Source organism: Leuciscus leuciscus, assembly GCF_965113295.1.
Source record: "Leuciscus leuciscus genome assembly, chromosome: 17".
NCBI lineage: Eukaryota > Metazoa > Chordata > Actinopteri > Cypriniformes > Leuciscidae > Leuciscus > Leuciscus leuciscus.
This window is the reverse complement of record NC_138741.1, coordinates 23,044,259-23,058,090: the sequence shown is the minus strand read 5'-3', so window position 1 is coordinate 23,058,090 and position 13,832 is coordinate 23,044,259. Positions and strand designations below refer to the sequence as shown.

At 37.5% G+C, this 13,832-nt stretch overlaps 1 protein-coding gene across 9 annotated transcripts in view; it reads left to right on the top strand.

Annotated features, from left to right (window-relative positions):
- The window catches only part of foxn3 (forkhead box N3), a 95,390-nt gene that overhangs the window by 49,031 nt on the left and 32,527 nt on the right, over positions 1–13,832 (top strand). For all 9 annotated transcript variants that reach the window (XM_082144140.1, XM_082144141.1, XM_082144147.1 and 6 more), the window contains one exon: positions 1,426–1,562. In XM_082144140.1, coding sequence (XP_082000266.1) covers positions 1,426–1,562 — 137 coding nt within the window. The remainder of the gene's footprint in view (positions 1–1,425; positions 1,563–13,832) is intronic.

Sequence of the window (13,832 nt, the reverse complement as noted above, 5' to 3'; positions counted from 1 at the left end):
TACTCTACACTTTGTTCTGTCGTCGTGGTTTGCTGATTGTGTAAATCTCTGACAGTATAGGGATAACTTGAACTGAAAAATGGGGCTTAGTAACATGACACTGATTGTAGTCCGTACTAATGAGCTCAAGTAATTTCCCCCTGATATCACTTTCAATGTGACATTTTGCTGTTTCCTCGTTTTCAGCAGGATCTGTCAGGAGAGCTAATTTATATACTGGGAGCGTTCGCTCACTGTGCTGTTTTTTAAAATGCTGAGTTTGTCTAAGTGGTCTGTAGCATCTGTACTAGCTGTAGTTTGCACTTTTTGGTTTTTTGATGCATTTTTCTGCCCATTTTACTAATGAACTGGAGAACATGGAGGTCAAGGTAATGCAGGTGGTCAGGTTCTCATTTCTCCCCTTACTCTACTGGACCTAACAAACTCAGTCTTATCTTGCAGCCAGAGCAAACCATTAACCCAGAAATACACTGAATAAACATTTTGCTTTACCATGTAAGATGTGTATTTGTATTCAAGTGATTTGCAGCAACAAAATGATCGGAAGTGTGTGATCGCATTTTTCTCGAAACAGTTCCATTTGCATCTTGTTGACTTGCGTCACACAAATAACACTCGTACACTTGGAATTTGATTCCAATAAAATATATAATGTTAATGTTTATTATTAATATGTTTCGGATTTTATATTAACGTAATAAATAATGAATTTTTATTACGTATGCATGTAATATATTTTATATATGTATATAAGGATATATTTTTATATATATATATATATATATATATATATATGAAATAATATTTACATTATTATATATTAATAGTATATTTTATGTCACTATTACAGTATTGACATTTCTGTCCATCATGTTGGATAAAAAATGTTTTCATTGAGCTCACCGCAATGCATTCTGGGATTCCATAATCCGCAAAGGATACATCATGTGATGCTGCTTTAGAATTTGACCATAGCACACTTTTGATGCCTAAAATGCTGCTAGGATTTGAAAGCTTAAGACAGACCCTTTTACAAGTGAGAGAGAGAAAAAAAAAACATGGTATATTTGTATGCTCATCTATCCATCATTGAATATTCATGATTTCATTCTTTACCTGATGATCTGCTGTTTTAGATGTGAGATACATTAACATAACAAAGGGATGTACAGGGAAGTAATTGATGTCCATATATACATTTCCTACATTGAAATCCACACGCCAGAATAATTGATCTGAACAAAAAGGTGAACGTAGAAGTACGCAAACACCAGTTTCCGCTACAAGACGGCGAGAACTGCAAATCTTTGACCGGTTCTGGCAGGTGGTCTGGTCTTTATTGTTGTCTTTTTACACGTTTAGCTGCTTTTTCTTTTTCTGTCTTGACTAAATACGTCTGTCTGTATTTCTCTTCCTCCTCCACAGAGTATCGGGAAGGGCTCCCTGTGGTGCATAGACCCAGAATACAGACAGAATCTCATCCAGGCGCTGAAGAAGACGCCTTATCATCCTTATTCCCAGGTGTTCACCACGCCTCCCACCTCTCCTCAGGCATATCAAAGGTAGGCAACCGGCCCACTAGACACATCGATCTTTAAACCTCACCAAATGTCTCTCTCCTTCTCTGTGTTGTGCACTTGTCCCTGCTGGTATTGGTTCATTGCGGAACCCACAGGCGGTAGTGGTGAACTGAGCAGAGCTGTCAGATCGAGACCCGGCATTGGGTTCTGAGCGACTCCCTCGCCGCTCCATTTCATTTTGATCCAGCGTACAGGTCTGCGCGCTTCCAGCAACTCGTCTGTGCAAGACAAAATAATTGCTTTACTGTAAAACTCGAACTGGCACATCATCCTTAACGAAGGATATGGAGCAAATGGCCGCTCATTTGTTCCATATCCTTGTTAAGGTTGATAGCTCAAGCTCAGTGGCTAGAAAGGAAAAATGGAGACGGATGTTTGTAAAGAGATTGAATTAAACCAGACAGCTCTAGTAAGAGAGATGGGCTGGGGGTAGGTTTCAGGTAGTGCTCAAGCATGGCGAGATGATTAAGGAATGAGGCGGAAAAGGGAGTCGTGCTCAGATGTTTTTTGGATAGGGTTTGTCACGACGGCCTGCATTGCTCCGTTCAGCAGTGCATGCTGCTAGCACATTGCTGCCTCATCAAGGCAGAAATCTCACAGCTCGACAAACAAATGCTGAATAAGGTCATTTCTCTAAAAAAAGAGACTTTGCCCCCTCAAAACGCATGTGTGCAGGAGGTGAAATTGCACTGTTTGCCAAATTGCGCCACAGAACACTGAGTGAAAATCCTCACATACCTGATGAGAAGATTGATACTTGAAGTCATTTTATTCCAAGGTTTCTGTTTATACCTTGGTTTTGAAAACATTTTTAAAACGTTTGCACATGGTAATTCAGTCTTCTTGAATAACCACCCATAATCAAGTCTAACCAGGTACTATCTGCATTTGTGATTGCTTAAGTTGTCATTCCTTACAGCACACGCGTACTTCTTTTCTATGTGGCTGGCAGTTAATGCTGAGCTGTTATCACAAATGAAATGTAGTTCTTTGTGTTTATTTTATTTTATATTTTTAAGCCATTTTCAGTCTATACTGTATATATATATATATATATATATATATATATATATATATATATATAATTTCTTTTAAATATACAAAAAAAGAAGACAAGATTTTAAAATATATTTGCAAATATGTGCATAATAGACATTTTTTGTCAAAATATATATTTATATTGTCCAAAATATATGTAAACAAATATTGTGCATTTACTCAAAATATATTTTAAGATTGAAAATGTACTTTCTTGCTCCTTTAAGTACAAGTTTAATCCCAATATTAGTTTTGTAATATATATTTGGGCATTGGAAAGTTTTTTTTTTTTTTTCTCAAGCCAGACTGTTTGCTGACAGACATTGAGTGATTATTTGAAATATATTTTGGTAAAAAAAACAAAAACAAAAACATGTTTTGCCATATGGGTATATCAAGACTTTTTCAGCATTTCAGCGCTCAGAACCAGCCTAAAAGAAAGGGAATTGTGCTGTGCAAATTGTGTTCCGCTATAAATTTTTTTGTCTGTGTTTGTGCCATTACCTGATTTGCATAATTCCTTTAGTGAATCAGGTGCTAAAACAGCGCAGACAGCATGTGCAAATAAATGACGCTATCAGTGGGTGCAGTTCATTCTCAGCGAATTCCCCTTCTATATTGAGTGCTTGGCTGATAATGTTGTGTGGGTACAGCACTAGGCTGGTTATTAGCACCAGGTGTTCAAAGACTCCGAGGCCCTGTGGGAAGAGGAGATCACAGAGGACGGTTCCTCTAGCCTACACCTCTTCAAAACAACAGCTTATAACAACCTCTAAATACTATTTTCGAAGATACACTCTTAAAAATAAACTTTTCAATTAGAGCCAAAAAGGATTTTACAGATTAATGCCATAGGAGAACCCTTTTAAGGTCCGCAAAGAAGTTTTAAATCTCTAGATTTTTGTAAATGCTGCTTTGAAGACCCCAGGGGAGTTTTACTGTTTTTGTTTTAACAGATGATACCGATGCACAGATCTGAACTTTATATAACATTAGGAACTTTTTTAAATCTCCAAAGAGCCATGTGGCCAACTTAAGAATCTGATGAATCTGATGCGATGTTTACTTGCAGTGTAAATTTGGCGTGTAAAAACGAACGGAGGAGACAAATGCATATTTAGCAAATCAGTGACTCGTATTGACCGAACTTTACCTTTTCTAATTAATATTCATATGTTGCTGAGGTTCATAATATGTTCCACCCTCTCATTTCAGATTGTTCTGATGGCCCTGTTGTAAGGTGTGTGTGTGTGTGTGTGTGTGTGAGGAAGCAAAGATAGCAGTGTAGTGTTAGGCACACACAGGCTTGGCTTCCTCTCTCTCGCAGGCCAGATGGTGAATCTGCGTGTAGCAGTGTGTAATAAAGTGTTTATTTGGCCACTGCGGTTCTCAGGAAGCCGAATGAAGCTTTTTATAGCATTCCTAAGGTTCACACGAATCAGCTGAGTCATAGACTGACACACTCCTCTTTTCTGCTCATTTTTTTTTACGCACCACTCTTTCATCTTTTCTGTTTTTGTAAGCACAGCAGTGCTGTAGATGATTAAATCCTGCGAGTAGTAAGCTGGGGGCTATGGCTCTTTTTCATACGCATGTTGGTCAGGTAGACAGATGGGATGAAGGCATGGTCTGTTCTGGTGATGTCATCAATACCTGTAGATTGGTATGTGTGTGGTGGGACTGAAGCAGACAAAAAAAAAGCAATTTCAAAAGGGCCCACTGCAACATGCACCAGATACTTCAGCTACGGCCCTGGGTGGGAGGAGGAGGCATTTACTATGAAGACATACTCTAAAGTTCACAACCCAAATTTTCTGTTCAGTTTTAATTTAATAAAATTTTCCTCAAGCAGCAAACAGGATGCAGAATTACAAATGCTATTTAAATGAATTAAAATGAAATTAATTAGAAATATATACAGTATGTTTGTATATATTTAAAATAATTAATGGTTTTATTCAGCAAGGATGCATTAAATTGAAAGTCACAGTAAAGACTTTTACACTGTAAATAAATGCTGTTCTTTTGAACTTTCTATTCATCAAAGCATCCTGAACACAGTTTCCACAATAATATTAAGCAAAGAAATGTTTCTTGAGCACCAAAGAATATTTTTTTTTTAAATATATTAAAATGTAAAAGACAATATTTTAAATTGTAAAAATATTTCACAACATTACTGTTTATTAGTCACAATAGTACTGCATTTTTGATCAAATAGATGCAACCCCTGTGAGTTTAAGGGAATTTCTTTCAAAAAATCTTACAGACTTACACCAATATTTTGCCCAGTAGTGTACAATAACTGTAACTTGCTAATATTGGAGGTTTATAGGTCTTCTGGAAATGCCTAGCTCTGTATGAAACTCTAGATGGCGCAGGCTGATGGGTCCTTAATGCAGCTGATGATATTTACAGTGTGTTAACTACTTGGCACAAGCTGATTGGTTCATGTCACATCTGCAGCCAATGATCTTGCTGCTCACCATTTAAATGTCCGGTTATCATTCACTATAGCAATTTGCTGTGTGCTTTCAGAGTTTGTCTAAAACCCTTCACCCTCCCCAGCTCCACCTGTATAGATCTGCTATGGGTAATTGATTTATGCTATTTGTGCAGCAGCAGTATGTCTTACATGCTTACAGCATAGGGTGGCCATACGTCCGGATTTTGGCGCAGCCTCAAGCCGGACACTCATTTGTCCTTCTTTTTGGAGTTGCTCTGAATCGGCCTAAAAATAAACCCCGTTCTAGAATCTTTTATTGGGACGCAGCAGCATTGTGTCTAATGCCGTAAGATTTCTGGTCTAACAAATGATTGGCTGAAAGCGGTGTGAAATAAATATCTGATATATCATTGGTTAAAAACATAAACAAGCCTCCACGACATGGAGTCACGTGCTGGCTACGTCATATCATAACATGCCGAAACGTCAGACCTCATTTAATCCAGAATGGACAAAAGAGCACGAATTTGGCCATGATGACCCTAGAGGTGCTATTGTCGCCTGAGCTGCTGCAGAGGGTGAACTTCTTTGTTAAGAACTGAAATGTGTATTTATTTATTTTTCGCATTCAATATTTGTTTATGTATTTCTTTTATTTCCAGAAGTCCAGAAATGTTATGTTTTCAGGCACTGTGCACTTTGCAAGACAGGTTCATCTCAGTGGTCAGTTTTTGAAATAGACATCACAATGTCTTGAATAAAATAAATACTGTGAACAAACACTTTTTTGCCTCTTCTGTTACACATAGGTCTACATCAAGATATATCGTAGATCAAATTGCCTGGCAATGAATAGAGTTGGCTATTTCAGAATCACTGTATCATGATGCCATCGATATGATGGACAAAATTGTATTGTGGTTGCGAGTACACCAGAGTCCTATGTAACTATTCTTGCCTCACTAAATGCCGCAAAGTGTCCTCCTTTTTGGTGTTATGGAAATGGCCACCCTATTACAGCAGTGTATTGGCGTATGTATTGCTTGTAGCAAGTTCCTGTATTTGCTCTTCAGCAATTGGTCCATTCTACCAAGACCAAATACATTAACATTGTCATATCCATTACCATGCTAAAAGTCTTCAGAGAGTTGTCATGAAGATTTTGTGGATCAGGATGAAAGAACGTAGAAGTCTGAAAGATACAGTAGCAAAAACATTTTGTTGCTCTCATGGCTGGTTTGGACAGAAACTGCAAGACATTTTTTTGACCTGACATGTTGTTGTGTTGTGCATGATTAGGACATGGTGTAAAGGTCAGAGGGAGGATGGAAAATGGCTGTTTTTGGTGTAAGAAACCTTTATAGCTAGACTTAAGAGGAAAAAATAGTGTCCCCTTTAAGAGGCTGTGTAATGTGAGCTCAGGTAGATGAACATTCCTTTACATGCTCAGAGAGTTTGAGAGACACAACGAGCACGAGAGCACAGGAGGAACAGCTGGGCCTCGGAGTTCACCAATGCATGTTTGCCCTTGCGAGGTTATTAGCGTGATGGTCGCCATAGCAACAGGAACGCCTCCATGGTAACACAGAGCTGAGACAGGTGCAGTTGCATCACAGGGCTGTTTGTTGCCTGGCAAAAGGACAGGCCATTAGCGCTTGAGAAATACACTATCGCCCTGGAAACACGCAACTCTCCATGGCAACCGCGGATGGCTTGGAGCCTATTTTAGGGTTTTCTATACCTGCATTTGTCTGTCTTCATAAAAATTCGGGGATGCGTGAATTATTGGAGATGACAACTGGAGGTCCAGTTGCTTTAGGAGATTAATTTTAAATGAGACTGTGAATCTGAAGAAGCCCTGAAAGAAAGCGAGGGAGAGAAAATAAAAATGCTGAATGCACCGAGACTGACATAGTTCTCATTTTTAATAGTTGTCATTTCAGCCTGTGGGTAAAAATGCATTACTAAGAAAACAAATTCAATGTACAAGCTCATGAAAAGCCCCAGTCCGGTATTGTCTTGTTTAGCTTCTATCTCTCCCGGACCTCCAGGCTTGTTTGCGTGCTTCTCCCCTCCACCCTTCCTGCCTTCAAGTCTTCTCAATAACACTAAATGACAAGATCGCCCACTTTTCCACGCTTACTCTAATGGCTGGTGCCGTGTAAATGATGGGGCTTCCATATCTGGCAGAAACTCTGTGTGTCCTCGGATCTCTTCCACCTATAAAGTTCAGAGATATATTAGCTCTTCGGCAGCCCAGACTGATGAACCTTCCAATGTAACTTGTCACATGTCTCTTTGATTAACGTAGGCCTGAGAAGAACATGCTTTGTAGAGAGAAGGTTTGGGGGCGGTTGAGGCATTTTTAGGGTTTAGTGCCCATGGCATGAGTGAGGATTTCTTTAATTCATTTAGCATGCACAAACATCTTGTTTAGCTCCTTGTATAACTTTTTAGGTGATTTAGAGAAACATAAAGAAGGTTGTGGAAGATTGTGGCTTTTTTTGGGTGGTGGTAAGCAGTCACTGGAAGCGCGTCTGTGGAGATTTATTGTCTTTGAGGTATTTTTGTTCTTTTGGAGGTTTATCAACAGCCTGCCTTTTTCCTGTTAAAAGTCTGTGGAAAAAATTCCGTCTGGTTCCATGAGCCGTATTTTTCTGAGCTCTAAAACCACTTCCCTCCAGCTCCGATTTAGTAGTTTGTACAGATGAATCTCTTATTGTAAATACACTTTCTTTGAGTAGCACTATCTACACTCTTAAAAATAAAGGCTTTAAAAGGGGGTTTTCATGGCAAAGCAATAGAAGAACGATTTTGGGTTCCCCAAATACCATTTGTTAACCTTTTTTGCCATTTGAAAAGAAGCCTTGGTGCAATGGAAAGATTCCATAGTTGTTAAAGGTTCTTCATGGAACCATTAATGCCAATAAAGCACCTTTATTTCAGTGGTGTAGTCATAATAACGCATAATTATCCTCATATTATGCAATATGTTCTACATTGATTTTACTCTATCAAACATGTTTTCAGGTTAAGGAATTCTTCCACCTTTCACGGTAAAAAGTGATCAGTTGGCTTAGCTTAAAAAAAGTGAGGAAACCCTTTGCCTTAAAATTATTAAGTAATAAACTTCATGCGTAATTGAAAAAATTAAGTTATGTGGAATGGTCGAGTTCGCATAACTTAATTTTTCAATTACGCATGAAATGTATTACTTATCAATTTTAAGGCAATGGGTTTCCTCACTTTTTTTTTTTCAACTGATCACTTTTCTGCTCTGAAATTCCTTCCAGTAATTGTGTGCAGTGTTCACAACCCTCTGGCCCTGAAAAAGCCTCCGTTGTGAGCCGTGATCCCGGGCGAGAGCAGCTTCAGATTTCACAGGAACAAAAGTTAAAAACCTCAAGGCGAGAAGTAACCTACAGGGGAGAACCGGTGCTGGCACCAATTAGACTTTAGATTAGTTAAAGAGGATTGCGATTGTAGGGGTAAAAGGAAAGTGTAGTGGGCGATAGGATTTGAAACGAGATTATAGAATCAAGCGAAAGGAGGTAAGCTTTGTTTAAAAATGAATAACCTGCCTGCTCTTGATGGAGATGGAGAAAGCGGCTGTTTCTTGAAAGGTGCGAGTGTTTGCATTAACAGAGCAAACAGACAGAGCGCATCGGATTAAAAATAGATGGGGTATATACCCAGCAAGACTCCAGCCGGTGGCACATGTGTTTTACATTCAAACATCCAGCAAGGGCAAAAGAGTGCCGTGCCCTTATTGATGTTAACATTTTTGAAAATGCTCCGACGGTCGTAGCCGCCCCATCAGAGCCCTGAAGAAACAGGTTTTTGGCTCTCATAACTGCCGTTAACATTTCATTAAAAGGCATTTCAGCTGAAGGAGTGAGCCACGTTCCCACAGAGCAGGTTCAAAGAGGTTCCGCGGGAGCCGGTTGGGGTTGTTTCCGCTTAGATTACCGGGATATGCATATGCAGGCTGAGGTAGAGGCTCTACACTGTTCCATGTCCTGTACCCTGATGTAACCCCATCCCCCTTCACCCCTTCAAGTGCTGTTATACAACAGGTTTTAAATAGATTTTTTTACATGTTCTGAAGAAAATGAGTGGTGCTTGCCCGTGCAAAACTAACTGGAATTTTTTTAAATGTAAATTTCATCATTATTATTATTATTATTAGTAGTAGTAGTAGTAGTAGTAGTAGTAGTAGTAGTATTTTATTTAGAATTGCAAATAATTTGTATTTATTATATTATTTATTTAAAAATTTATTTATGTATTTATATACATACTTAAAATAATTTTTAAATGGATTACATAATAAATCAAAATAAATAAAATAATGTAAACGTAATTTGTAAATGTATTGTGCATTTTATTTGAAATAATTATATAATATATATTTTAAATATTTTACAAAATGCATTTTATAGTTAAATGAAGTCAAATTCATACAAAAAAATTACATGTATTTTCTTTTTCTTTTTTGGAGCCAGTGAAAGTCTAAACTGCTGGTATCACCGGGCAAGCAGAAATAATTTTTAGAGTTGATGGTGGGTTCTTGCTGTCCCCAAAAAAGAAGCTACACCCCTTAGTCCTTTAATGTACTTCTACCAGAATGTAATGTACCAGAATGCTTAGAAAAATAGTAGCACACCTCTTCTCAACAAGGTGTATGATTTGAGGAATCATTAATGTCCGTAGCACAGATGTTCTGCGTCTAAGTTGAATACTTAGTGTTAATGATTTGAACAAACTCCTATATGAGTAACAGTAATGGTTCCTTTACTCAAGAACAAGAGGCGCTTGATGCAAGGCTATATTAGGGCTCATGGGCTCAAATTCCATCACCAGCAGTTTGATTGTTCACTCCTTTGAATGTGTTAAATTTTACTGGCGAAACCATGGGCCAAATAATTGCAGCAGGAGATCTCATTTCTTTTTATTATGTTCAGAGAGTGGAGGGCACATAATAACATATAAATAACGTAATATCATAAAAGCTTTCCCGCTTTTATTTTTTTGGTTCTTACAGCTGATTAAAAAAGGACCTGGGTCGTCTATCATGAGGCATGCTGTGTCCATGGCAACACATACCGTAGCTGTAACCCGATACAAAGCATATGTGCATTAGAAGTACAAACACTGGTCTTGACTGCTAAAGGGATGGAAGGAGAAACCGAAAGAGGGAGACATGGCATGGTGAACCCAGCCCCGCAGGGATCTGGCCCCTTCCTCAGCCAACAGTCTCTTTGTGCCTGTGTCAGCAGCATGGTGCATGAATGCCTTCAGGTTGTGCTATGCCTATAACTGTTTCAATCCACAAAAGAGTTAGGTCTCATTTATCTGAAGCCTAGTATGCTATGTTTTGTCTATGTTCGGTACTGTACTTAGGTACTGTACACTTTGTTTTCGTCTTATAAGCATATTGTCACAATGTGACAATGAGTGTTGTAGGACACTCACGAACACGATGATGAAGGCAAAGGTAATCTTTAATAAATCCACAGGCAGATAAATCCAAAACAGAGAGAACAGCTTTGAACACAAGTATACATGAACGAGACTTGACAGCATATAAATAGACACAGAGGACTTAAATACACATACAAACAAGGCTAATGAAATGCACACACCTGAACTAAATGAGAACTAATCAGAAACCATGACAACTAACTCAACAAAACTGAAAACAAAGTCCTAACTCAGTGAGACTTTGACGCATATAAGCATAAATATATGCAGTAGTTTCATGTAGCCAGACTTTTGACTGTCGGCATAAATAAAATAAAATAAAATTAGTCACACCAAAATGATACCATTATTCATTACAGTTCAGGTGCTCTTGCAAGACATAAATTATCTAATTTTTATTTATTTCGTTTATTTTTAAATGTACAGTTTTTATTTATATGTAATATATCTTTATTTATTTATTTTTGAAACGAAATCATTTCAAAAGAAAAAATGCTTTAGAAAGAGCAAAAGAAAAAGACTAAATAAAATAGAACAACAAAATACAAATAATAATAACAATAGTGAAATATTAATATTTATTTTTTATATAAATATTTATTAATAATAAATACATTGAGTATCATAGGTATATTAATAAATATTGAAATATTACTATTTAAAATATAATATAATTAATTATATGATTATTTATAATTATGTTTAATGTTACATTTTAATAAATCCTGCCCTTTCGACTCAGTTTTCAAAGTGTTCAACTCAAATATTTTAATCAGCAATTAAATTCACAGTGGTCTTTTGTTTTAATGATTATAAGTTTATGTGGTGTGAATGTTTTTATACTGTTCGGATACTAGTCTCATTTATTGGAATTATTCTTCCCTTTATATTTACTAAGAGATGGTGCTCTTCTGGTTTTTATTTTCTTTAATTTTATTTAGGGGATAAATGGATCAGAACTGGTGCATCCTGTACATTAATAATGACTGCATGCTGTCCTCAGGTGTAAGGTTAGTGAAAAAAATCTCAAAGTTGAAAGTTAGAGATGTTTCAGTTGCTAGGCGACTAGTATGCTAATGAAGATGTTCATCTCAAGCTGTGTCTGAGCTGTGCTGAGATATGTTTTAATCACTCTCAACGGGGAAAAAAGAAGGGAAAAAAATCAAACACATTCTGACGGAACACTGTAATTAATGGATCCGTAAAGAAATAGAGAGGTTCCATTACTTCTCGCACTAAATTATCCTCAATTGTCAGGGCAGATACCTGAAGTCTGACAGCCCTGCGGAGATTAGCAAATGTGAAGTGGCAGTGCAGTGTTTATTCGCTTTGGCACACGGCCTCCCGGTGCTCAGAGATGCCACGCACCATAGAGCGCTCCTTCATCGGAAGAGGTCCAGAGCCAAAACAGCCCCGTCAACCCGCAAGCCCGGGCTTTTAAGTACACCATGTAGACAAATGTGCTCAAAGCCCCGTGCCACCTCTGTTTGTTCTAATTCTCAATTAGTTAATATACTCTAAGAAGATTAAGAAGGGGAAGATGACAGAGCCAATGTCTGCACATACTGAATCTACAGGGAGGCAGAAAGTGGATCGAGGGCTAAATTGAAGATTAGACTGCTCCTGATTAGATTTGTGAAGCTCACAGTGAACATTGAGACGGAGGAGGAATCGTACACAAGCGGATAATTGATAGTAACTGAGCAGCTAATCCACGGGAAAAAAAATAATATTTTGTAACCTTTGAAGCGAAAAATATTTAGATCAGAAGGAACTGTCAGAAAACAGAGACATGGTTAAACCGTTTCTAAACTCTGTGGGACCTGCTAAATGGGAAAGCATGCTCAAACACTTCACATATCCCAAACAAAAAGGTCGGGAAATTCAAATTTGCTGTCACAAATGATCAATGTTTGGGATGCGAACAGTATGAAGCATGAAAAATCATGGCTCAGGGAAAAATATTGCATTAGAGAAGATGAAAAAGATAAAGAAAAAAATCATGACTGAATTTGGGAACTTTGATCATATTTGGTCTCATATCTTTCACAAACGTCCTCAAGTTGCACATTTGATCGCCATCTGTTACTTGTTACAGTTTTTTATACTGTTGCATCACTTGTAATTTATCATTTATTTATTTAGATTATTTGTTTTTCATTATTTTTATATTTATATTATGTAAATATTATTTCTTTTCTTTTTTTCATGAGAGACAGGAATCTGAGTATGATGTTGTTTTGTTATAGTAACCCTGACATAACTGTTGTTCCTTACATTCTTCTCAGATACTGCCGCACACATCCTGCCTCATACCTTCACTTATTTTCGAAAAGGACCCGTTGACCTTCCTCTCCAAAGAATGTCCATGATTTCTAAGAAAAATCAATAGCTTTCATATGTGAGAAATCCTGAAGTCTGATTGTATTTCTGACAGCCAGCACAGCACCAGTTTATTTCCTGTTCATCACAGGCGTATTCCAGTGTCCATTTTTAGGCGTTTTACAAAACCAGTAATATAAATAAATAAGAAATAAACATCTAATTTTCCTGTCTGAGTGACATCACAGAGCGCTGACACAGTTCTTCTGTTTGTTCAGTTCATTTGTGCAAAAAAACTAAAAAAAGTTGCACAACCAATCGGGAGTGTGTAATTCAGCTGTAGGGTTTCCTGCTGTGCGACTGTGTTCTGAAGTCTGCTGCACGATCACCTGAGCCGCCCTGTCATCTCACCAGGAGAAAGTAATGATTAAAACTACGAGGGCTCAATTTGAAAAAGGATATAATGACTATGTTGCTGCATAGTCACGTCTCAACATTGTATAGGCCTCCATGTTTTGTTTAGTTGGTCAGCAGCTGTTTGCTGAAAACTCTTTTGTATATATTTAGGAGATTTTTCATCGTCCTTTTAGGGGGGCAGAAAAAAAACGGCCATTGTACCAAAAGTTTTGAATAAAAAGTTATTTTTTTACAGTGATGATTCAAGTAGCTTTAGCTGTTACTATAGCTGCTCTAGCTAAAAAACAAACAAACAAACAAAAAACAGCATACCCTCTTGGAAAAGTTGTGTTTTGAAGTATTTTGTGCTAAGTTCAGTTTGAAAACATGTGTTTTGCACCTCTCTAGTTGTATCAGTTAATGTTGTTAACGTAAAGCTGTGATAACATGATCCAATAACTTGATAATTTACAGTATTAACAAAAATTGTCAGACGCTACGTTCACCATGGTGAATATTTGTGGATATGTTTACTGTACAGGCTCGTTCACACAGAACACTTAGGT